The 22,861-nt window shown below is 37.9% G+C and overlaps 2 protein-coding genes across 9 annotated transcripts; one reads left to right on the top strand and one right to left on the bottom strand.

Moving 5' to 3' along the window:
• Positions 1 to 116: 116 nt before the first annotated feature.
• Positions 117 to 3,112, bottom strand: LOC112571593 (putative Dol-P-Glc:Glc(2)Man(9)GlcNAc(2)-PP-Dol alpha-1,2-glucosyltransferase). Of its 6 annotated transcripts, XM_025250699.1 has the most exons (4): positions 2,876 to 3,108; positions 1,842 to 2,042; positions 1,275 to 1,519; positions 512 to 790 (listed from the first exon to the last, which is right to left on the bottom strand). In XM_025250699.1, exons 1-4 carry the CDS (start codon positions 3,026 to 3,028, stop codon positions 655 to 657), a joined length of 735 nt encoding a protein of 244 aa, XP_025106484.1. In that variant the 5' UTR covers positions 3,029 to 3,108; the 3' UTR covers positions 512 to 654. The 6 variants fall into 6 exon arrangements, with proteins under 6 accessions (XP_025106478.1, XP_025106481.1, XP_025106482.1 ...); XM_025250693.1 differs by having other exon boundaries at positions 117 to 1,519; XM_025250696.1 differs by having other exon boundaries at positions 117 to 1,519; positions 2,823 to 2,949.
• A 3,872-nt stretch (positions 3,113 to 6,984) lies between these two features.
• On the top strand, positions 6,985 to 19,864 carry LOC112572260. 3 transcript variants are annotated; one of them, XM_025251842.1, is made up of 12 exons: positions 6,985 to 7,124; positions 8,085 to 8,246; positions 9,255 to 9,402; positions 9,759 to 9,851; positions 10,191 to 10,221; positions 10,662 to 10,716; positions 11,672 to 12,607; positions 14,208 to 14,496; positions 14,849 to 15,051; positions 15,930 to 17,284; positions 18,428 to 18,483; positions 18,925 to 19,864. In XM_025251842.1, the coding sequence occupies exons 2-12, from the start codon at positions 8,127 to 8,129 to the stop codon at positions 18,978 to 18,980; spliced, it is 3,342 nt and encodes a 1,113-aa protein (XP_025107627.1). In that variant the 5' UTR covers positions 6,985 to 7,124; positions 8,085 to 8,126; the 3' UTR covers positions 18,981 to 19,864. The 3 variants fall into 3 exon arrangements, with proteins under 3 accessions (XP_025107627.1, XP_025107626.1, XP_025107628.1); XM_025251841.1 differs by lacking the exon at positions 6,985 to 7,124 and adding an exon at positions 7,176 to 7,761; XM_025251843.1 differs by lacking the exon at positions 6,985 to 7,124 and adding an exon at positions 7,508 to 7,640.
• The last annotated feature ends 2,997 nt before the right edge of the window (positions 19,865 to 22,861 follow it).

Raw genomic sequence — 22,861 nt, 5'->3', positions numbered from 1 at the left:
TAGAGTGCAGTTTTTTTTTTTTTACTACCAATACGATTTTTATGGTTTGTAAAAAGTATGGTACAGTTAATCATGTAAGGTTCACACATGTAAGTTATCTTTCAGGTACTATCATGTTAAAGTTTCCTTAAAATGTTTCTTTATTTTAACTGTTTCCAGCTAATCACATAATGAAAACAGTGAAAGACATAACAAGCTGTTAATTACAAAATCTAACATGCATGGTTAATTCACATACACACCACTGGTATATAGGTGAGGCTAACCAGAAAATTTAGCAACAAATGTTTAAAAAAACAAAAAGCACAGTTTATTGAGGATTTGAAATAGTGTTCTGTCAAGATTAAGCAAAATGTTTTGCAAGATCAAATATGTTTTTGGAGGGGTAAGGGAGAGGAAAATCTCAGGATGTTTTATTGTTGCTTTTAAAATGTCCATAAACATACAAATTCACTCCCAATAGCTTGATTTACCACATGAATCTTTGTGGGAGAGGAGTGTTTGGCCATGGGAAGGGCTTGTATGCATAGGCATAAACTGTCAAAGCATTAATGCTAAAATAAAATGCAAGTTCTGCCAAAAGCAATTTCACTGAAGCCATAGGAATGTTCAGCCGAAAAAGGAGGTATGGAAAAATAAAATAGCGAAATTCAATCATCCTTTGTGGCACAATGCAGGCAACTGTGCAGATAAAATATGACAGTTTCCAAAAGAGATCTCTCTTTTGCAGTAGATTCCACATAACAACGAACCCATAATAATAAGCTGGAATGAGAAGAAACTTTGCATATTCATGCCTGGTAATGATCTTTGAAAGAAAGTAGAAATTATAATGGCGATTGTCTGATAGATTGTAAACATGGATGTACATGAATTTTGAAACAAAAATGACAGCAAACAAAAAGAAAGTGACAGTTACAATTGGATGTCTGACTGAAAATGTTATAAAGTTGCAGACCTTTAGGATGGATACCATGTGCATGAAAGAGAAAAATGCACATATGGTAATAAAGTAATAGATCTGTGGAAAGTTAAGACATGGCTCATGGTTGCTTCTGTCCCCAACCACTATCCCTTTATTTATCAGCACAAACAGCCCAAAGATTAACCCCACAACAGCATAACACCAAACTGCCTTGAAAATCTGAAATACTAGATCTACAAGTAGTTTAGGGTTGTATCTTAATGATTGGCTAATCAGTGAAAGTGTTTTTGAAAATATTAACTCGTCACTTAGACCTGCTTCAACTTCTTTCTTCTTGAGTTGAAGCCATTTTAAAATAACCTGTCCAGCTGTTACTCCAGCACCAAACATGACCCACACAACATTTGTTTGGCGAAAAAGAATGGCAACAAGTCCGCAAACTGCAGCAGAACGGTGTCGTTTGTGAAGAACACAGAGGTAGGTGAGAAGACTGAAAAATGTAGATCCAGCATCAGTGTAGTAAAGCCATGTGAAGAAATATAGCACAGGAAATGTTGCAAGAGTCAGTGCTGTCAGCACTACTGAGCCACCATTCTGTAACATAAAATAAGACCAAAAAATGTAAAATGACTCAAAATCTAAAGATTTTTTCCTCAATTGTTTCTTTAATATCTCAAGTTTATAAGGATACATAAATCTCATCAATACATAATAAAAACTGCACCATGTTTTCTACATGTAAATGTGACAGTTGGTTTATTTTTACTTCAATACAGATTGATGCTTCAATGAGATATTCAGATTACAGCTTCAAAAGAAACAATAAACACTCAAGAAACAATTATATCCCCACCAAATATGGCAGAAATTTTCCTTGCTTTAATCTCAGTAACTGTTTTCTGTAAAGACTGTTAACCTTTTTGTTGTAGTGCAGCTTGTAAGTAGTAAGATACAGAAGGTAGAGATTGCCAACTGAGAACAGTATATTGGTGCTCCTCAGCAGAAGAGGTGTGCAGCTGCTGGCAATATCCTCCTTGCTAAATATAAACCCAATGGGGTATAATGGCAACAAGGATGCAATGTACAGTCCTGGCAAAGTTGTGATCATTGGATCCCACTAAAAAAAACAAAACACAGTATGTCAACAAACATTTCAACAGATGGATTATGTCTGAACTGCAGAGACTATAGAAGAAAATTTGAAGTTATCAGACGCTTTATTAAAAATACTCTATTAGGTTTACTGATCTAATTAAAATTTTCACTTTCTTGCAAATATCTGACACAAGAAAAACCATCATGGTTCTTAGGCACTAAGAAATATAAGCAATCCATGCAGGTCATTGACTAGTGAAAATGTGTAACTTAAGTAACTCTTAACTGCCCCCAAATAATTGCACATATGCATATAAACAACAACAAGAATTCTTTTATTTGCCCGACATTGCACAAGGAACAAGTCTTGATGGCCGCCAGTTATTTAACAAATACCAATCGCATACACCCATACTAGCAGACGCCACTTCTTGCACTACTATATGTACACCTGTGACATTAAATGTGAAAGAAAAAATATATCGTCTCCTTGGACGAGGTGAACATTCTTTCCACATGAGTGCACCGTTGACTGCGTGCGTAGACATACCTAAACACATATATACCAGCATACATAAATGCACATATGGACACTTACTTGCATATTTGCACTACATGGACTTTTCATTTAACTACTGTACACCGAAACCGTGCATACTCATAGATGGTATCGCCTATATTACAACAGTCAAAGAAATAACATATATATTAGTATGTAGAACACGTTGTATAGAGAACTCAAACTTCTTGTAATCGACTAATGCTTACGTAATAAAGTTTTAAGCAAGAAACGATTATTTACTTTTGCAGACATTATCTTTTTCATATTTGAAATCGTATTTTTAGTCGGTATACCTTCGTGAAGTTTCCTGCACAATATTGTTGAGCTTGAGGTACATGGAACAGCTCGTCCATGTACGGTTCCTTTTGTGCATTGTTAGTTATTCCAAAAAATACGCCAGTACTAATTAAAAACAAGAAAAATGCAACTGCAAGTTGTGCTATCATGATTATTATGTTGACAACCAAAGGCGGAATACGTGTGTCGTCTGCCACACCGGAAGTAGCATTTCGAATAGAGTTATTTGAAGATTAAGTCTAAATGAGAACGCACTCGTGCCCGATAGGGATGTGATTACAACGCTCGCTTGTCACCATTGCAATGAGAGCCTTCGAGTTCGGATCTCGTCTCGGGTAAATTTCCGTGCTGGCATCTGTTCACAGGGCCAGCCGTCGGGGATTTTCTCCAGGTACAAGGGTTTTTCGATGATTAGAAATGGTGACCTAATTAGCAGTAATTCCGAGATGTTAAAATTGTACTTTTAAATTATATATAGGCTACTATGTTCGGAAACAATATACTTACTTAATGGCCCTTTAAAGGGATTGTAAAGGGTGGGGAACGAAATTGGCGAAATTAATCAAAAGTTACATGAGGTCAACAATGCCGCAAGATTATCTTGGAAATCATATCCGTTGAGCATGACTTGGTAGCTTGACGAGATCGGAAAGAGTAATTCTCTATACACAACAAAAAGCAAAGAAAGTGGGGCTTAAGACTCAGTTTGATTACCAATACGTTTAAGCTAATTTTTGAATGTGATACAATTGCTTGACATTTTATCGTGGGAGGGGGAAGAATAGGGCGGACCTCAGCCCTTGTCATTCACGTAGGGAGCACCATATACTCGTAGTCTAGTAATTATAGGAGCCCTGTCCTGACTACCAATAATTTCTCGCTAAATTTTGAACTCACGATGACAAACAAACAAGACAAAAACAACTTTCAATTTAGTGCTAATCTTTCTCCACCTGGCCTTGAATGCGAAATCTAGCTCCTGTACTTTTATGCTATGTATGTTGTTGTCTCCGTGTCTGTTTGGGTCTATATATGCCTTCTTTGTGTATTTCTATATTTTAGATATCAATGTATTTAACTTTTGTGCCTGTACAGAGCATTTATGCCCATGGTAAGGAAATGCGCTATAAAAACCTTCTTCTGTTGTGGATTTTCGATTTTTCACATTAAAGAAAAGTGTTCTTCATGCACCCAGTGATACAAGCTTATATAGTAATCTTTCACAGCGTATAGGGGCTCCTTCAAAGAGTCATTTTGAACTTTGAATCACGAGATTTCCAGAAACCTTTTAGCTCAGTTTCTGTTTCAAATTTCCGCACAAAACCTCCCTATATCTGTGCACAAGTTGAATACATATATATTGTACGTACTTTCAGTTTTGAATGGCATAGTACTAATAATTATAGGGCTTATATGCTTGCCACAGTTAGAGCAGGTTATAAAAGCTGTTAGGCTTAGGCTAAAAAACAGCTTAAGTTCCTAATACTAGACTTGTATGGTGTGCAGTTTTTGTGTGAAGCAGTCGTACCATTACATACCGATGTGTCAGATTGGTTATTCCCGATTATGATGCCTGCTTCCCTTGGATTTTATAATGAAGACCAGTCTTTTGCTGGGCGTCATGTCGACGGAAAAACACCACAGAATGAACAAAAATACAAACTGATCAATACATGACAATCGAGAGGATTGACTCTGGGAGGTTTGCATTTATTTACAATGCAGTTTGCATTATTATTATTGCAATATTGCATTATTATTCGAATGTCGTATCCAAGGGTAGCTACTTTTGACGACGTACGTGTACAAGAGAGTTGTCGGCGAGAAACGTGGGGCCGATCCCATGCACGTCAGGTTACATAAACAACCTCAAACATTTAAAATCTTTACTTCTGGATACACGGATCCTGGACTGAGATACTACTTTATTTTCCTGAAAGTTCGACTGTTCGATCATTTGATCCGTTGAGACCGGCAGTTCTGAAACAAACAGGTGAGCGTGAATTGAATAAAATGTGACAGACAACCTGACATCGATGGCATGTCACTAAGCAAGGGCGAGCATAGATCAATGCATTTTCTTCTTATTATTATTATTGGATTGACTGGATAATTCGGTTCGCCTACGTGGAATGAAACAGGTGATGGGCCAAGAACTATAGGCTGGCCATCTTCAGCGAGGTTTCACACAGATAAAAGATTCCCCACAACGATTACTTAGCAGCGAGTACAATTAAGCTGCGCCGGAAGCATTCGACTGCAACAAGCATTTCACGGAAATGCTGATGCTGACAGTCAGACTGTTTCTTGATCAGTCATTTTACTGTCTTACTAATGAATACATGTCACAAGTTGATTATGCCCGCGCGCACTCACGCACGCAAACACACACAATTACGTAGTAATAGGTATAATTCATTAACATCAAAAAGGGCAAATGGGGCTGGATAGGACACACCTGCGCAAACCAGCTGACACCATTGCTAGGTAAGCACTTGGGAGACCAAAGCAAACTTGGAAAAGAACAGTAGAGAGCGAGGCAAACGACATCGGAACCACATGGGCCCAACTGACGGGGAGCTGCCCTATACCAGGTCCGCTGGCGAGGTGTTGTAGCGGCTCTATGCTCCTCGAGGAGTAACAAGGAATAAACTAAACTATGTTAAACGCTGCCTCTTGGGGTCAGACTTTGTCTTCCAGGGACACCTACTCCAGGATACCAGTAAAAACTGAACAACTCACACAAAAAAACTACAACTCCTCAAATATTTCATGGCATCTACCAGGCCCATTAATCCGTGTGATTAGCCAGGCCCAAACACTCAGCCCTTCACTCCAGGGCCCATCTCCCGGCCCGCAGACTGCGCCTATTGACAATTACAACAAAGAGAACAATTTACTTATCCATATCTTTTTTAAAAATTTAAAAAATCAGCATACAAACAGTCTGAAATTCAAAAACCTCAGATGCACAAAAATACAAATAGCGCAGCCTCCACTCCCCTACATGCAGTGTCCCTTCACTTGCCGTGTTTCCTTTGGAAGTGAAGCGCTGGCCCGCAACAATTAATTAAAAATATTCCCCCTTTCTTGTTCCACTATCTAAAAAAAAGAACCCCGATTAATCATTCAGTAGGTGGCCTTACCCACCACGGTTTCTTTTCTTTCTGTGTCTATCTCGATCCCTTTCTCTCACACCACCGTTGAAGTTGCAGAACTCACAATTCACACCACCTCATCAACCACCTTTCTGTGCATTTAACGTCGATCTTTACCATGGTGCGCCACGATCAAACTAACATGCAGTGCGCGTTATCGTTAGGACTTCTCAACTTAACGTGTGCAATCACATATAGTGTGAAGCTAAAAAAACTTTCATATGGTTGGTTGGTTTATTTGGTATGAAAGTTTCTCCACCTAGCGGCGAGTTCGCACTGTGGGGGAGAGGGTTAGGAACGGAGTACCAGGAGTAACCCCCCGACACCCAGCCTTATGGACAAGTGTCAGTCCTTGACCGGCACCTGTGGTGGTGGTGGTGGTGGGGGGGGGGAAACACATGGATAGACGCGGCAGCTGACAGGGCCCGCGACACTTGCCTACTGTACAGGAAGACCAGTCTAGTCTCTGATGTTCGTAATCCAATTCTTCCTCTGGCCACCGCGACGTACGTCGTCTACCCTCCAAGGTAACGATAGTCTTGGACAAGATGTGCCGGGTCACATGCCCAGAGAAGACCAGCTTACGTCGCTTAACTGTTGAAAGTGCAGGTGTCCAACGAGACTTCTATGTCCTTTATCGGCTTTATGAGATCCGGAACAGGAGACTTGTTCTCGAATGCCTGGATATTCTCCTTTCCGTCTCGGCGAGCAGAGTCCATGTGTCACATCCACAGAGCAGGGTCGGATTTTTACTGATTGTACTTTGTAGTGACCTTATCTTATGGCTAAGCCAGATATCATATCTATAGTCTATAGCCATTGCCGCTATCGCGATCCTGATCTGCCATCCTTGGAGAGGGTGGCTCCCAAGTAATTAAAGCTGTTTACCTCTTCGAGCTGTATCCCGTTCATACAGAACTTTGCAGCCGCCATTGATCGTAACTTATTTGCTCTTTTTGGTGCTGGTCTCCATTGGTTATGAGTCACATACATAGAGCGTCCAGAAACAAGATCTGAACCCTGGGGCCTGAGCCGCTCAAAGCATTGGTGATAAGCGAGTGTTACACTTCGGAGCGCTAGAGAAGCGGTAGGTGTCATTTCCTTGTCCACAGTAGCAGCAAGTTGTACATATTAAATATGTCATATATGTACGCAAAATTAATTATCTCTTAAGCGATATTCCCTACCCATAAATTTAGGCATAACTACACACGTGCAGAACAGTAAACTTTTATTTGATTGTGAACTTCGTATGTGCCACTCCATTCGAGCCACACTTATTTAGTAAACATGACTGATAATTTGGTGCTCAGAACGGAGTTTTCCCATGTGAGTCAAGCTTACTTCATATTGTCAATTATACATATTGTATAAGCGAAGGCAAGAGTTTACACAATTAGAAGTGTGATGTGAAAGAATATCGCATAATTTGATTTTTATTTTTAAAAAAAAGTGTTAATAAAGTTGCAGTGATAGTATAGGAAGTGTTTTGCAATTATTGTTATCGTCGACTAGAAGGCGTAGACTATCAAGGGGAGGTCACTTCTAGTCCTGGTTCGTCAGAGTTATCGCAGACGCGTGGGGATGTTCCGATGTGACTCAGGTTTATCTAAATATTTGTCCTAGATATACAAGAAGTTCTGTGTTTTATACTTACAGAGGAGACCTTTGTTTAAAATAGTATATCGTCATTTTAACTGTGACAAGCGTCGTGCAGACTCAAAGTAAGTTTGCTAGAGTGATCTGCTAAATGTCGCCTTATGCTACTCGGCAGCACCTAGACTACAAATGTTTGTCGTAGCGACACATTTGTATTATGCAATGTAATGATATTTTTAACAAACAGTCAATGGGCTATGTGCATCCGGTACTATAATTTCGTGGAAAATTAACTCTTGGTTTTAACCTTGATTATCAAGTTGATAATATTTTTCAGCACAGTTTAGGAGATATCAAACTGAAGAAACTAAAACACCAGAACATAATTCTAATGGTAATTAATACTTTGTTAAGTTTCTAAGACATAATTCGTTATTTGCTTTATTAGTTTCAGGGGCATCACTTTTGTTGAAATTTACTTTGAATCAAAATGAGGAGGATCCTGTTGCATGAGCAAAATGCTTACCTATTTGATGAAGAGATGTTGCCAGACAACCTTGACTATTTTATTCGTCACAAAGACACTTTCAGGCGTATGTGGCAAGAGCAGGTCAGTGCTAGGGATTTCTAAAATCGGGTTTAGTATTTATTTTCCTCATCAGTACTTTTTTACTAATAGTTTAAATAAACATCATGAGGTCTGCTGACAGTTCTAAGTCATGTGTAAGACTTTTCATTGTATAAATATACTATGTATGACTGTATACAATATTGTCTAAAATCGTTAACATTGGTAGTGGCATGTTCTACATGAACAAGGCATGGCTCAGAAAAGTAAACTCCCAAATACTTTGGAGCCTCGTTCTCCAAAGACAGCAGCTCCACAACAGATTTCTGCATCAGTGGCAATGACTAGACAGGAGATCAGGGTCTGTTGCATCCTAACATCAGGTTTACTATAAAGTACAATCTGTACAGTACCTTGTAGTACCAGTCCTGTTTTATGGATGTGAAACGTGGACTCTTTCAATATGGAAAGGAGAATCTAGGCATTTGACAACAACTGCCTGATGGGGCTGCTCCAGAGAACAAAAACCCAACCCAATGTTTTTTACAAAGCACTGTTGCCATCACAGAACACCATGAAACCCAACTTGCAACAGTCAAGCAGCGTAAGCTGGTCTGATCTGACCCTACAACACTTTGTTAAAGATTAAGGCTGTCCTTCAATGTACCATGGAGGATGGTTGATCCTGTTGTGTTCAAAAGAAGAACTGGATTATGAATGCAAAGTGGTGGACTGGTCATCCTGTGCACAATCTGCTCACTTTCACCCAAGATAAGCATAAGTGCCAGGCGTTGTCAGCTGCAGCATCCATATTCTTACCCCACTAATGGTACCAGTCAAGGGATCTATGAATGAATGTGTTTAAAAGAATTCATGTGTATGTGTTTTTGTGTGTAATTGGGTATGAGTGAAAGAGAGAGAGAGCATATGCATACACATACACATATACCTGCAGTGCTGTTGTTTGTTTGTAATTGATTTTTTTATTTAAAAAGTAAATGTTGGTTGAAAAGTACAACATTACAACATGAACCATTTCTTCTCTTTTAGGGCAAAACCTTCTGGTCACGATTTGTGTTGGTGTTTAAGAGCTACATTACACGCTATTCATTGCTAGGTGAACTGCCATGTGATTCATCACAGCTGCATACAGTCTTAAATTTTGCCTTTATTTACATCAGCCAGAACTTTGTTGAAGGTAAAACTTATTTTCAGAAATGGGATGCTAGAAATATATATGTTCATTGGTTGAAATTAAGTTACAAAATATAAAGCCATGAAAGTAGAAGGTATGAAAAAAAAGAAGCAATGTGGCACAGAGAAATTTGTACATGTCTTTTTTTGTGAGTTAATAAGGAGAGAATTTTGGGATTTTATTTGTGAGATAGTAAGGATTAAGAGTTGTTGAGATGTATGATGTTGACATAAAATGAGGAAAATGTCAGAACCTTCTATTCATGCAATAAGAGGTTTGGTAGCATTGGGGTTTTTTTTTTTGTTTTTTTGTTTTAAACTTATTAAAGTAATATTCTCTTACTTACTTTTTTTTTGCAGGAAAAGCAAATCAGGCAAAAAACCTAATCTTAAATATTGCTGCTCTTGGACAAAACAAGCACAAATATATCTTCCTGGATTCAAAGTCACTCAGTAAGTCTTCTACACTTTAAATTCAAAAGGGGAGCTAGACATGGAGAATTTCTCGCTATCAGTATTTTATGCATATCTTACATCCTTTAAATTTTTATGTATGTACACAGCTTTAATCTGTATTTGGTTTTCTGTTGGTGTATTAGATCGTTACATAATTACATAAATTAACATTGTGTGTGTATCTACACATGTGCACATGTGCACAGTCATTTATGGGCAGCTGCAGTTTTGGAAAAGGTGGGATCAGAAACGAAAAAGAACATTAAAATGTTCAGGCTTTTTTGTATTATAATAAAGAATATATACCTATTGTCATCCTTTCATTTATTATTTCAGCTAAGGACCCTTTTTATACCAAAGAGACAAGGTAAAGTACAAATGAATTGTTATTGAATTATAATTGTATTGTTTATGATTTCTCAGGAATGTACCACTTTGACAAATTGGTATATGAATTGTTTATATAGTTAAGCAACGAAAGTTAGCAAGTGGTAGAAACATGGGTTGAAAGCTAGTTCTTGATAGTATTGATAGGTGGTTGCTATAAACTGTGAAAGCAAAAGTAATTTACAGTTTATTCCTTTGTTATTAGTGCTTATGTTTTCTCGTTACGATTTCCTGAGTAATTCTAGTTTTTTTTTCGTATCCAAGCATCTGCATGTGTATGTGTGTGCATATATACACATACACATGAGTGGGTGTGTATGCATATATGTTTAAGAGCCAGTGCACTTTTATACTTCTTTTTCTTTTTTTTTTAAAGTATATTTGTATTCTGAAATAAATTGTACACTATTTTTATTTCAGAGATCTCTTTCGAGAATTTTTTGGTCCAGCTAATGAAAAGGCATCCTATGTCAAGGTAACTTCTTGAAATTTAAATTTAAAAAAAAACCCCAGTTAGTCTTCCTCTATTCGTCTTTTTTCTGTGCATTCAGTATTTTATTTCTCCATTATTTTTTCATGAAAAATTCTTTAAAGATGTTTTCAGTCAATGCAATGAGTACATTCAGGATACATTTTTACATCGATTTTTATTCCAATTTTATTTTTAAAAATAGAAACCTGTATGTTTATTTCTAAAATGAAATATATACTAAAATAGTCCTTGAATTGCTAACGCTAAAGAATAAACCCCACCCCCCAAAAGAAAAGAAAATACACACAAGTGCTTGGACATACTAAATTGTCATAAAACTGCAGCGCTTGCATTCCAGATAAACTTCAACCATCCAATAATTTGATTTTACTTTTTTTCAAATTTTTATGAATAGTTATTAGTTCTGAACTTAGCTGTGAGTCTAGGTCTTCATGATTGTGTCATTCTGGACTTTGTCCTCATGATTGATGATAAATTGTGTTGTTTGTTTAGCTTTGCTATTAAAAGTAAATGATATAATGATGTGGTAGTTGTGAACCATTTTTGCAAAATGCATTTTAATCAGGGTCAGGTCAGGTATTAAGGACATATCCAGAATCGTTTCATTTTCCCTAATTTTGGCATCCCACTTTAAGCTTGAGCGAGGAAAAGGACAACGGAACCACCTGGGCCCAACTGAAGGGGGCTGCCCAAAACCGGGTCTGTTGGCGAGGTGTTGTTGCGGCCTTATGCTCCTCAGAGAAACAACAAAGAATAAACTAAACTTTAAGCTTTCCAGTGAGGTTAACGAAGTTTTTTTGTTCTTTACAAATAAAGTGTCAGCTTTATTGGGAGGTTCTATTATGTGATGTTCATGAGATGTTCTGCTGAATATGAACAGTCTGCATGAAGGATTCAACTTTAGGAGTTAATGGGTATATATTTTTTGAATTTTCAGGTGTATTTACTTACTCCAGTCTACATGCGATTTGGTGGGAGTGTGTGTCGCTGTCTGGAGATGTGGAAAGGCGCTATGGAAATAGATCCAGAAGATGATTCTTATTGGACACCTCCACAGCCACTGAACATCGGAGAGTCCAAAGGGTCAACACTTCTCTGCCCAGTGCACTTGCAAGACTGCAACATGAAATACTATCAGGAGTATGTAGCTGGTGATCCTCGAAGAGCACTGTTCCTCCCAGAAGCTTGGGGTATAGGGAATCCACGGCTTGAAGATCCAGAAAATCCTCTATATGATGAGGTGGCTGCATTTATGCCAGACTGGCGATATGGGCTAACCTGTGAAAAATTTCAGGAGTTTATGGCATATTGCTCATCAAAATATGTCCCACCTGAGGAGCAGTGCTCGGAATGCCGTGCTCTTGCCAAAAAGTTGCGAAAGAAGCTTAAGAGAAAGATGAAGAAGAAACAAGCAGCAATGCAGCATGACCCCTCAGAACCCTGTAGCTGTGCAGGGGAACTGGCTGTGTCACCAGTAAGTGTTGAAGAGACCCTTAGCCAGTTTATCCCAGATGACATCAAATCACAGATAAAAAAGATTGCAAAGATCAGTGGTGCACCAAGCACATGTGAGTGTAGCTGTCACCGTAATCCCCCAGTGCTAAAACCTTTGGTAGAGGAATTAAACCAAAATCAGCCGTTCAGATTTGAAGAACAGAAAACCAACGGCTTGCCTTTTCCTCTGCCTGATCTAGAGAAGCCAGTGAAACGAGCGTGCTTTACAGCTAACTCTGGGTCATTTAAACGCAAGCAGGACATTCTGGTGCCCTCAGATGATAGTGGCACCTTAAATCTTCTTGTGGTCTTTAATGTAGTGCGAAGACAGGATCCAACTACAAACTGCAAAGAAATAAGCTTAACTATTTCAAGTGTTGTAAGTATTATTTTTAAGCTCTAAATGTTATCAATTCTTTAGAGAGAGAGTGTGTGTGTGTGTTTCTGAATATGCGTGTGTCTGTGAGGGAGTATAATTTGTGTATGTGCATTATTTTTGGCTTAAAACTTTAAGGAAGACTGAGAAGTGTAAAGCAATAAACTAAAATCTTCAAAAAGTTAACTCCATGCAGGTGTCTATAAATAGATTACTGGATTACTGGTTAAGCATGCAACTGAGGCTCTAGGATTGCAAATAAGCTTTCTTAAGTTTTCATGATATTCATGATACTGAATACTCTGATAATGGCAACATGTTGGCATGAAAGTATCAAACATACAGGTTTATAAACCTACGTTAAAGATAACAAACTACACACACTTAAAGAGCAGTGTTTTTTTGGGCATTAAATCTGAAAGGGAACACAACAGAGATCTGCAAGGTTTGTGAATGTTGGAAACAAAGCACAAATTTCTAAGGAAAAAAACAAAATTAACATAAAGTGAAAATTTTTTATTAAATATTCATTAGAAAAAGACAGCATTCAAATACAGTAAATGAAATGCAGAACATCTAACTTGCAAACTTCTCCCACCTCTTGACTCTTTCTGCACAGTTCATTTTTCAACACAAAAATTAACTTCTGGCTAGCAAACATTTACTAAACACCAATGCTATTTGGGGAACAGCATTCATTTGCTTATGATAAGCAGATGTTTTTCTGATTATTTTGGCAGTGATGTTCATTTTCAGGGATTTGGGATTCATTTTTGTTGGTTGGTGTAGCCAAACACCACTTGTTTCCCTGGTCTTTTACATTTGTGACATCATTGCTGAGTATTTGTATTTAGCATAGAAAATATGGTCATTTCATTAAAGACAGCAAAGTCTGGGATACGGATAGGGTTTTTTTTTTTTTTAAGGAAATCAGAAGAAGAGTTATTGCAAAGTTAGCATGAAGTTGTGATAAAACAATCTAGTTTTGGTGTTGTGTTTGTGTAGATCAAAGACCTTGGTTTGTTTCTTAAGGATGTTTTTTCTAACAGTTACTCATTTGCACACATAGTCCCTTTTAGCTTCAAATAGTTATTCTCATGCATCACGAAGGCTGGGATGAAGAACTACGAAACCATTTTAAAGATGCAGTAATCTTAATTTACATCCCCTATGAAAAATAAAACACAGTCTAAGATTTCTTCTAGCCTTGGAGAAAAAAAAAACCTCGCAAAACAACTATATGTATATTGAACCTGCAGCTTTGTAGTAGATCACAATTTAAGTGTGAACCTATGATAAGGAGACACCTGTCGTGTAGGCACAACTTTTAGCTCAACTGTCAATATAGGGCGGTGTCGACATTGCAGGTTTCACTACCTACATGCTGTAACTTAATGAATGACTGACATGAAAAAAAAATTGCACTGGAAACACTTTTACTTGAAGCATTAGTGAAAATCGTCATGGGTAATGTATTTTTTTTCATATTGTCAGTGGATGGTAAAGTTAAAGCAGGTGTGGAAAATGTGGAAGTGAGTTTGATAAAAGTCTGGAAAATTGTTTGGTCACATTTGTTCAAACCTAACACTTCAGCCTTTTGCAGGAACCAGCAAAGGAAATGCAAAGAAACAATGATCTCCAGAAAAACGATGCCCCTTCATTGACACAATCATTGGAACATTTGCCTCACATTGAGGTGCTCAATGGTGATAAGTTATCCCTGCTTCTTGCAAGCTTGCCTCGGCAGTGTCGTTGGGCTGAAGGCGCAAAGTGGTGTGCTGTCTCCGTTGACTATTCCTCTGTTGAGAATTATTCTCATGAAAATGTGACCAAGTTTGTTGCCAAAATCTCCAGTGTTCTGTTAGGCTTTGCTAAAACACTAATGGAATCATGTGAGTACATCTCAAACTTTGTGATATTGTAAAGCATCAATAAATTTGGTAAGACATGCTTAAGTCCTGATATGCCTAAGGCAATGATGCTCACAGCAGTTCTTTCTACATTTGGTCTGGCTGTTAAACAGTATGGTGTTCATGCATAGTTGTGAAAATTAATTCCTGCTAAATAATTATAATTATCTACTTACAACTACATTCTGCAGTTTGAGCTTGGTATAAATACACATACGTAGATGACACAACTCTTTCAGAACAGGAGAAACCTTGAACAATACAGTTATGAAGAAGGTAAGAAGAAAATGAATTTAATTCTTAATGACCTGATTGTTGTCTTTTATTTTTTCAGTGTTACTGTATATAGTACAACGCAAAAAGCGAGATTCTGCTGGCTGGGTACTTCAAGAAGATGACATATTTTCACTGTGTTTGTCTTTCAAGCAACATGTTCAGAAATTGTCTGGAACTGTGTTTTCTATTTATACTGGCTTGGACCTCTTGGATTCTTTGACCAGTGTAGAAGAGAGAACACTGCTTACAGCTCCTTCAGAAGTGAGTTCTTGATAGAGCATTTTTATTAGGGTAGTTTGTTTACGCTAAAATCATTTGTATGTACATGTATTATCACAAGTTGCTGGTCTAAGAGTAAGCTACTGTCACTGCTAGATTTTGTGAACTGAATTAGTTTGTCATCGTGGAAATTTATCAAGCAAAAGATGTTTGAGAAAATCTGTCTGTCTGAAAACATATTGTTTCATTGTTTTGAAGGAATGTATTGTCTGAATGTGTTTGCCACTACAGAATTTTTCTTTGGCTAGAGTGTGATGCTCAACTGAAGTAAATGCATCGATGCTTTTTAAGAGAACTATTTCAGTGGCTTTGCCAGTGTATTACTTTTGGTTAAATTTGAATGATTACAAAAAAGAATTTGAGGAAATTAACATTCTTGTGCAAGAAAGTGTAAAGCAGGCAGTACTTTGTATTCACTTTGTATTTACGCCTTATGTAAACTCTGGCTTAAACTTTATTTATATCTGCACAAAAGTGTGTGTGTGGGGGGGAGTTCTATATTAAAGATACTTCACAGTGTCAGAATGGAAAACCCCCTTCTGAATCATATTCCCATCAGTCACTTTCTGTGCACCATTTTTATACATGGAGAACTTTTTCTGACTAATACTTTAATATGAATGTATAAATAATTATATATAGCTGGTCTTGTCTATAGCAGCCATTCCTTTGTAGCCCATGATCATGGTGAATACTGTGAGAGTAAGTGGGGGAGAGGAAACGCATTGAAATAGGGCTTTATTATAATGTGCTGTCCAAAGTATTGGTATATAGTTTATAAATAGTTGCAGATGTGATCATGAAATGCCTTCAGAAAATTCAGAATGCCATCCTAATAACAAATTTTGTTTTTTCTGCAGGTTACGATAAAATGCTTTGAAGGGAGAACTAATTTTTCATCTAATGAAGATGTTAGCTCTAAACTTAGTGAACTTTCTATCGCGCCACATGCTGAAAGTTCAAAGAATAAAAATTTGTCAAATGTATCATCTCAAACACCAGAGTATACAGCTGACCAAGACTCTTCTAACCCTGGTGCTATTGTTAGGCCTAAAACAAAAGTAGCATTGAGCAAACAAGCAAAACATGTGACTCCTCAGTTGGTTACACCTGCAGGTATTGGCACTGCAAAATCAAACACCAAAAAAAAGAAGAAAGATGACCATGGTTTGCCGGGAATGCAAGTATCTAAAGGGATTAAACCTCGTGAGCCAGTGAAGAAGATACGGGGTGGAATTACAAAACCATATTTTCCTCCAGCTCCACAGAGACCGTCAGCAACTCCAAACATGCCTGGGAATTTTCCTTCAGGTCTCCCCCCAAATTTTCCTTTAGGTCTTCCTCCAAATTTTCCTTCAGGTTTACCTCCAAATTTTCCTTCAGGTTTACCTCCAAATTTTCCTACAAATTTCCCTCAGTTTCATAATGATGATACTCTTGTGTGGACATCAGGGAAAAATGCATTTATCATGGGCAATGACAGGGACACTTCTGAACTTATTGAGTACTTGCGTGCGGCTGGTAATAAGATCATGCCCCAAGCATCGCCTTGGTGTACAGGTTTGAGTCCAGGTGTTCCAGGTGACAACCAGGACAATCCTTTATTATCCTTTCCTGCAGGACTTGGTGGGGTATCTGTTGTACAAGGCTCACCCGCTGGTAGTGCATCTTCACCAGTAAAACCAGACACAGCAGCAGTTAAAACCGCAAGCGAGTCAAAGTCAAATGTGCCTGCATCTAAAAAGAAAAGTAAGAGTGAAGCAAAGCAAGGTGGAATACATAAAACTGTGTGGATGAAAAGTCAGGAGGGAACAACTAACACTTCGGACTCCAAACACCAACCAGACAGCACAAAAGCTTCAAGTGCTACTGATTCCAACAGACAAGAGGGAGAAGCATCTCAGGGTAGTAAAAACCTTAAACTAGAATCAGATGCTGATAATGATGTGGTCAGATCTTTGTCTGATAAGGATCATGCAGATGCACCCAGAAACATTCCACAAGTAAGAGGAGGCGAGGCCATTTCTGACTCATTGCAGACAAGCGGTGCCCAAATAGGTGCCAGTGCTGACTTAAAGATTGCTGAAGCTGCAGGGACTGGCACAACCAGTGCTTCAAAAAAGGCTTCTAGAGAGGGGTCATCAAAAACTTTACGTGTCTGTGCAAACTGCCTGATACAAGAGCCCAAGCCCAAGACATACAGCAAATGTCAGAGGTGAGAAAATATCTTCACATTATCTATGTCAACAAAGAATAATGAAGGTGCGTGTTAATGATAATGAAACAGCAGCGTGAGGAACGAGGATGGGGAGTGGGGGTGGTTGTTACTAAGCTTTTCAGCCATAGTTTAGTAGTTTAATTATAGCAGTAATATCTTATTAGTCACTTAAACTTTTGCAGTTTTTCTTCTACCTTAGCTATATCAGAATGTATTTAGGTCCACCATAAATTGGTACTCACCAAAATTTTGTGCAGCTTTGACTGGTGAACACAAAATCTGTGTCAAACTAGCTGGCTGGCGCTAACAGTGTTGAATCTGACTTCTGTCTCCATATGTGTTGCGTGCTATTCTGACCATGGCTTTATCCGCTTCCATGGTGTTTTTTATTCATTGATGTGACAGCCATTGTGTGTCTTCCATTTTTCTTTAATACTAAATTGCAGTTGATAATTATTTCAGTTACCTGAAATCGGTTAATTTCAGTCACCTGAAGTCCTGTCATATGTAGTCCTGTTCATTTGGGTATTTATAAGTATAGAATCTTTCCAATATATCAGATACACTGTCTGATCCTATATATATAATATCACAGCTAAATATGTGTAATACAAAATTATCATTTACCCAAAAATAATGTAGATTTTGACATTTGTCAAGTTTCCAGGCTATTCAATAAAATCTTAATAACTCTACAAGGCCAATATATATATATTGAATGGGTTTTTGCCTCCTTTTTGCAGAAGGTACATATCATGTTCAAGTCGTATCTGTTTACTAAAAATCTTTGCCCCTAAAATTCTGTGCTCAGTTCTGCTCTGAAACTTTTCCAATATATTTTATATCTCTGTTTGAACTTGGAGCAACATCGAGGCATTCTATAGTCTTGAGTTAAAAAACCATAATATTTAGAACCTTCAGAGGCAAAGTAATCCCTAATAGTTTTGTAGTTTCCAGGCCTATCTTGTACGTAACTAAAATATCCATTGACAGAATGGAAATTCTTTTCAAGCTGGTCATTATTATGTAGATTTGAATGAACTTTAATGCTGTTTTTTAAACTAGGCTTTGTTACATGGATCAGGATGAACTTTAATGTTATTTTTAAAGCCCTTGTTTGTTTTTTTGCCATAATCCCAGGTGTAAAGATGAGAGTGTACAGGAAGCACGGTTTTACTGCAGCAGAGATTGTCAGAGTAAGTACCCTGGGTAGTCATACACACTGATAAATGTACCTGTGCAGGGAGGCACAAGCATACAGATTGTAGTTGATTAATTATATGTTGTTGAGTAAAATATCAGCATGTGAATCACATATAAGAATTGATTAATGAAAAATTTCAATTTAAGTTAACTTTTTGCATAGAGTGTGATCTATCTTGGTCATGGTGTTGCACTTTATAAGTACCCATTATTATTATTAATGCATAGAAGAAAGGCACATGCATACATAAATGGTATCTTAATTTTCCAGTCCTTTGGTATACCCTCTGTTCATGGTCTTAGTAGAAGTAATATGATATAGTGGAAAAAAGTAAAAGATCAGTATAGAAATATTTCATTCATTTATAGATCATGATGGGAGAAAGAGAGGACCACTCTTGAATCATACTCTGTGAAGTCTTTGAACATTTCAGTTTCAGACTGGACAGCAAAGCATAGAGATGAACACAGAAGTGGAATTTTGGTGTGACCATCCATTGCTGTGTAGTGAGGCATTGTTCTTCTCCATCAGTACCCAGTGTTTTGTTGAAATATAGACTGGATTTGAGATTTGCGGATGGTATTGTGTTATCTTGACAAAACAAGATGGTTTCTTTTTGTCACAGGCATTTTTGGAAATGGTTTTATTTATTCAAAGTCCAAGTAGATAGGCCAAAATGAAGAGACAAAAATGTGCCTTTATATTACTTTTGATTATCTGTAAAGAAATACTGTTAGAGGGTAGTAGGGGTTTCTGTTTTGAAAGACTGCACCTTTTGAGAAAACTCCACAGCTTCAATGTCAGCTCTGGGGTGCTGGAGACTACAGGTGTCTTGCTGAGAGCATCCTCACATTTAACATCGCCGCCTGGCATGGTCACATCTTCGTCGAAGACAAGGCAAGGCTGGCCAGAGTCATTCACTAGTCAAATAAAATTACTGGTACAATAGTAAAATAAACACGAGAGTTTCAATCTTATTCAACACTCACCACTTTTGTGGATGAAACGGCTGTCTGTGATGTAGAATCATTATTTCAGATGACATATTATGGCATTAATAATTAACTTTAAATAAGATGCAAATTTTAAAAGACCATCATAATAACAGTGGTTTTGTGTGTGGTTTGAGGGTTGGGGCAAACTTCATGCTGGTGGGGAAATACGTTTACATTCTTGCCTCAGTATTTTTTTGTTTTTGGAGGGGAAGGATGTCCAACTTGCCCCGCTCCCCCCCCTCCCCCAATTTCCTACACCACTGAATAAGATACAAATCTTCAAGGGCATTTATTTAAAATTGTGAACTTCATTTTAAATGACTTAAACAAAGGCTGTGTATAGACGGTTTTGTTTTAATAGTAAAAATTTAAAATGATTGTTTTATTTTGTGTTTTTTTTATATATTTTATATGTATACATGCATGTGTGTATGAAAGAGTGTGTATGTGCAGTCTCAGGTATTATTTACGTATTTTTTGTTTGGTAATACCTCATATTGTCATCATAAATCCATTTTGCATTTTTTTAAAACCATAGAAAAATTGTGCAATCTGGTATCAAAAGAGTACAGTGATGAGAAGTGGGTGCAGAAACATGGAGATAAATAACATGTAATTAGTCGCTATTCTCTCATACTGTTGCCAAGCAATTTTTAAATAATAATAATAAAGTTGATTAATTATAGCGCTTTACCCAACCATCAAAGGCAGCTTTTAAACGTAGCACGAACAGAAATGCACAGCTATAGTCTTGAGAGTAAACACTTCATTGTGAGGCCTGTAAGTGTAGCTATTCAAAACGAATCTCATCAGCATATATGCGATCTACAGCCTTTCTGAACCTTCGTAGCCGATGGCACCGTCACAGATGTAGAGGTCAAAGGTGGCACTTCTCTGAGGATGAAGGCATATCTCGAGTTTGCTCCAGTTGCATAGATACCGTGGACACAAGGATTAAAAACCACGCGCACGTTCATACCAACCTGCATGCTGTCTATTTTAGAGGCATCCATAATATCATAAGCACCATGACCTGAATGTAGTTGTCAATATTTACGCTCACTTCCTTCCCAGCACCCGACTTTCCTGTCAACTTTGACCTTCGCAAAGCGAGAATGGGTATAAGCAAGGAATTCAAATTCAAATTCAGCCCGGGAAAAAGAAAGATTCGCCGGAATACTTCATTTGAAAGGTGTAGATCAACACAGCTGAAAACGGAGCACAATCCTGGCACTGAGCAAGCGACTGAGACAGTCTTCCAGAAACACGCGGAGCAAGATGGAGGAACAGTCTGGTCACCAGACGACATCTAGATCCTAAATCTTATCTACAAAACATGTAGCGAAGTGCATGGTTCGTCAGTCAGAAAATGGAAAACAAGCATGGTTCATAAGGCCGGAAGATTTAAAGTTCTGGTGAAAGAGGCTCATATAATCCTGTGAAGTCAAAAACCCAAAGCAAGATGGCGAAACGAAGAGCCGTTAGTGCAATTGTAACAATCTCTCAAATTAACACGACATTCACTCATATTAATAGTATCCAGTTACTGAAAATGACTAATTTGAATAACTTTGCTTAAATTAATAAGTCTACTGCTTGCATTCATAATCATTATCCGATAAAATTCAAATGTATTAGGTTTGCATTCAAAATAGTCTGGAAGAAGCGCTTTACTCGAAACTGTTAATAGCGGGTGGGCACACATACAGATATAATGAAATTCATCCCATACCTCTTAAATTACATAATGAAGATATTAAATTTATAGGTATATCATTAAATATTAAATGTTGAATAGGCAGTTTATTTACCTAAATTTTATTAAGTGGCAGGGACTAAATCTATCAGGTACTTCTATAAGCCAAAAATATCCTTTAAACATATGGTAACTATAACGCAGATATATTATTTGCATACATGTTTCCATTATTGAATAAACTTGTTCTTCGACGTAGCATTACATCTTAAGGTATTTGTGATTAATTGAAATCAGCAGTTTGGGACCACTACAATCTACCAACACAGTCACTTTGCCTCTTCACTGCCAGCATAAATGACAAAAACAAACAAGAAATGACAAAAATATAATTGGGTTTTTGGTGATAAAACGAGAATATGGCTTTCCATGGTGACCCATCCAGTTTAATGCAAAGTTGTCAGGGCTGACTGGACTCCACAAACAGGAACCAACAACAGGATGAGTTTTTGGTGTGGTTGACGTACTTTGTGCATACTTATGGAGCAGACGAAAATTGCAGAGAGGGAAGTAGAAAGAGAGATGGGGGAAATGAAGGGTGGTAGTGGAAAGCTTCACCCATATCACCCAACCGGCGAAATGGGTAACACAAACTCCAGAGTGAACTGACTCTCGAAGTACGACAATCACGGCAAATTGGCCGCCGTGTACCGAGAAACCTATATAAGGTCTTATCACGAACTTGTATTACTGGACTGCTGACAGACGATTTTTTTTTCCCCCAGTTTACTACTAAAATGAGGCAGGTGTGTACAAAGCTTCCGGTTTAGTCACGTTCATTGCTTAGGTTCGCCGAGTTAAACTAACATGACGGAGAACTCGCGAAAAGCCTATCTAAGGTGTGGTCGGCCCAGGCCCGCATGTTTCTTAACGGACGCCGCTCTGCTTGGCAGACAGACAGCAGTCCACCTGTACACGTCCGTGGTCTTATCAGAGCTGGAATATAAATGTGAAAATCGCTGGCAAGACTGCCAGTGATCGAGAAGTTGGTCAATTACCCTTGTCCAGGACAAGCGAAAATTTTGAAACATTAATCATGTGGGAGTAGAAGCAGGAACAATACAGGACATGTGCTTCAACTTGTCGACTTAAAACCGTTAAGAGTCCACCCAACAAACTGTTTTGACGAAAAGAGAGTTTACTTCATGTCTGTCAGTCGATAATTAAATGGTCTTTACAGTCCGCACACCAATATTAGGATCGTTTTCGCAGTTCTATCTAAAGAACAACTTGACGAAGTTCGTGTTTTGTTGTTGAAAAACGGAAATGCAAGTAAATAAACATGTTTACGACAACTCTGTTTTTGTCAAGGAGTTCTAACGGCGAAATATGTTTTTCTGCACAAGCCTTCGTGCAATCGTGCGAAGGTGGCGTTGACAGATTTCAGTTTGTTTCTTGAATGTGCATGATAGAGTGACACACCCTCGGATATCTTAGACTCTTTGTGTTGTGGTGTGTGAGGGGGTGTGGGTGTGGGTGGGTAAGGGCTGCGACAAAGACCCTGCACGGGTGTGCTTGTGTAAATGTGTAATTTCTTTAGTCTTAGACACAACTTTGCAACACAGGTTTTTAATATCAGGGTTAAACGATAAAATCAACACCCCACACGTAAACCTCTG

The sequence above is a fragment of the Pomacea canaliculata genome, linkage group LG9 (assembly GCF_003073045.1).
Source record: "Pomacea canaliculata isolate SZHN2017 linkage group LG9, ASM307304v1, whole genome shotgun sequence".
In the NCBI taxonomy this organism is placed as follows: Eukaryota; Metazoa; Mollusca; class Gastropoda; order Architaenioglossa; family Ampullariidae; genus Pomacea; species Pomacea canaliculata.
This window is presented reverse-complemented; position numbering and strand designations above follow the sequence as displayed.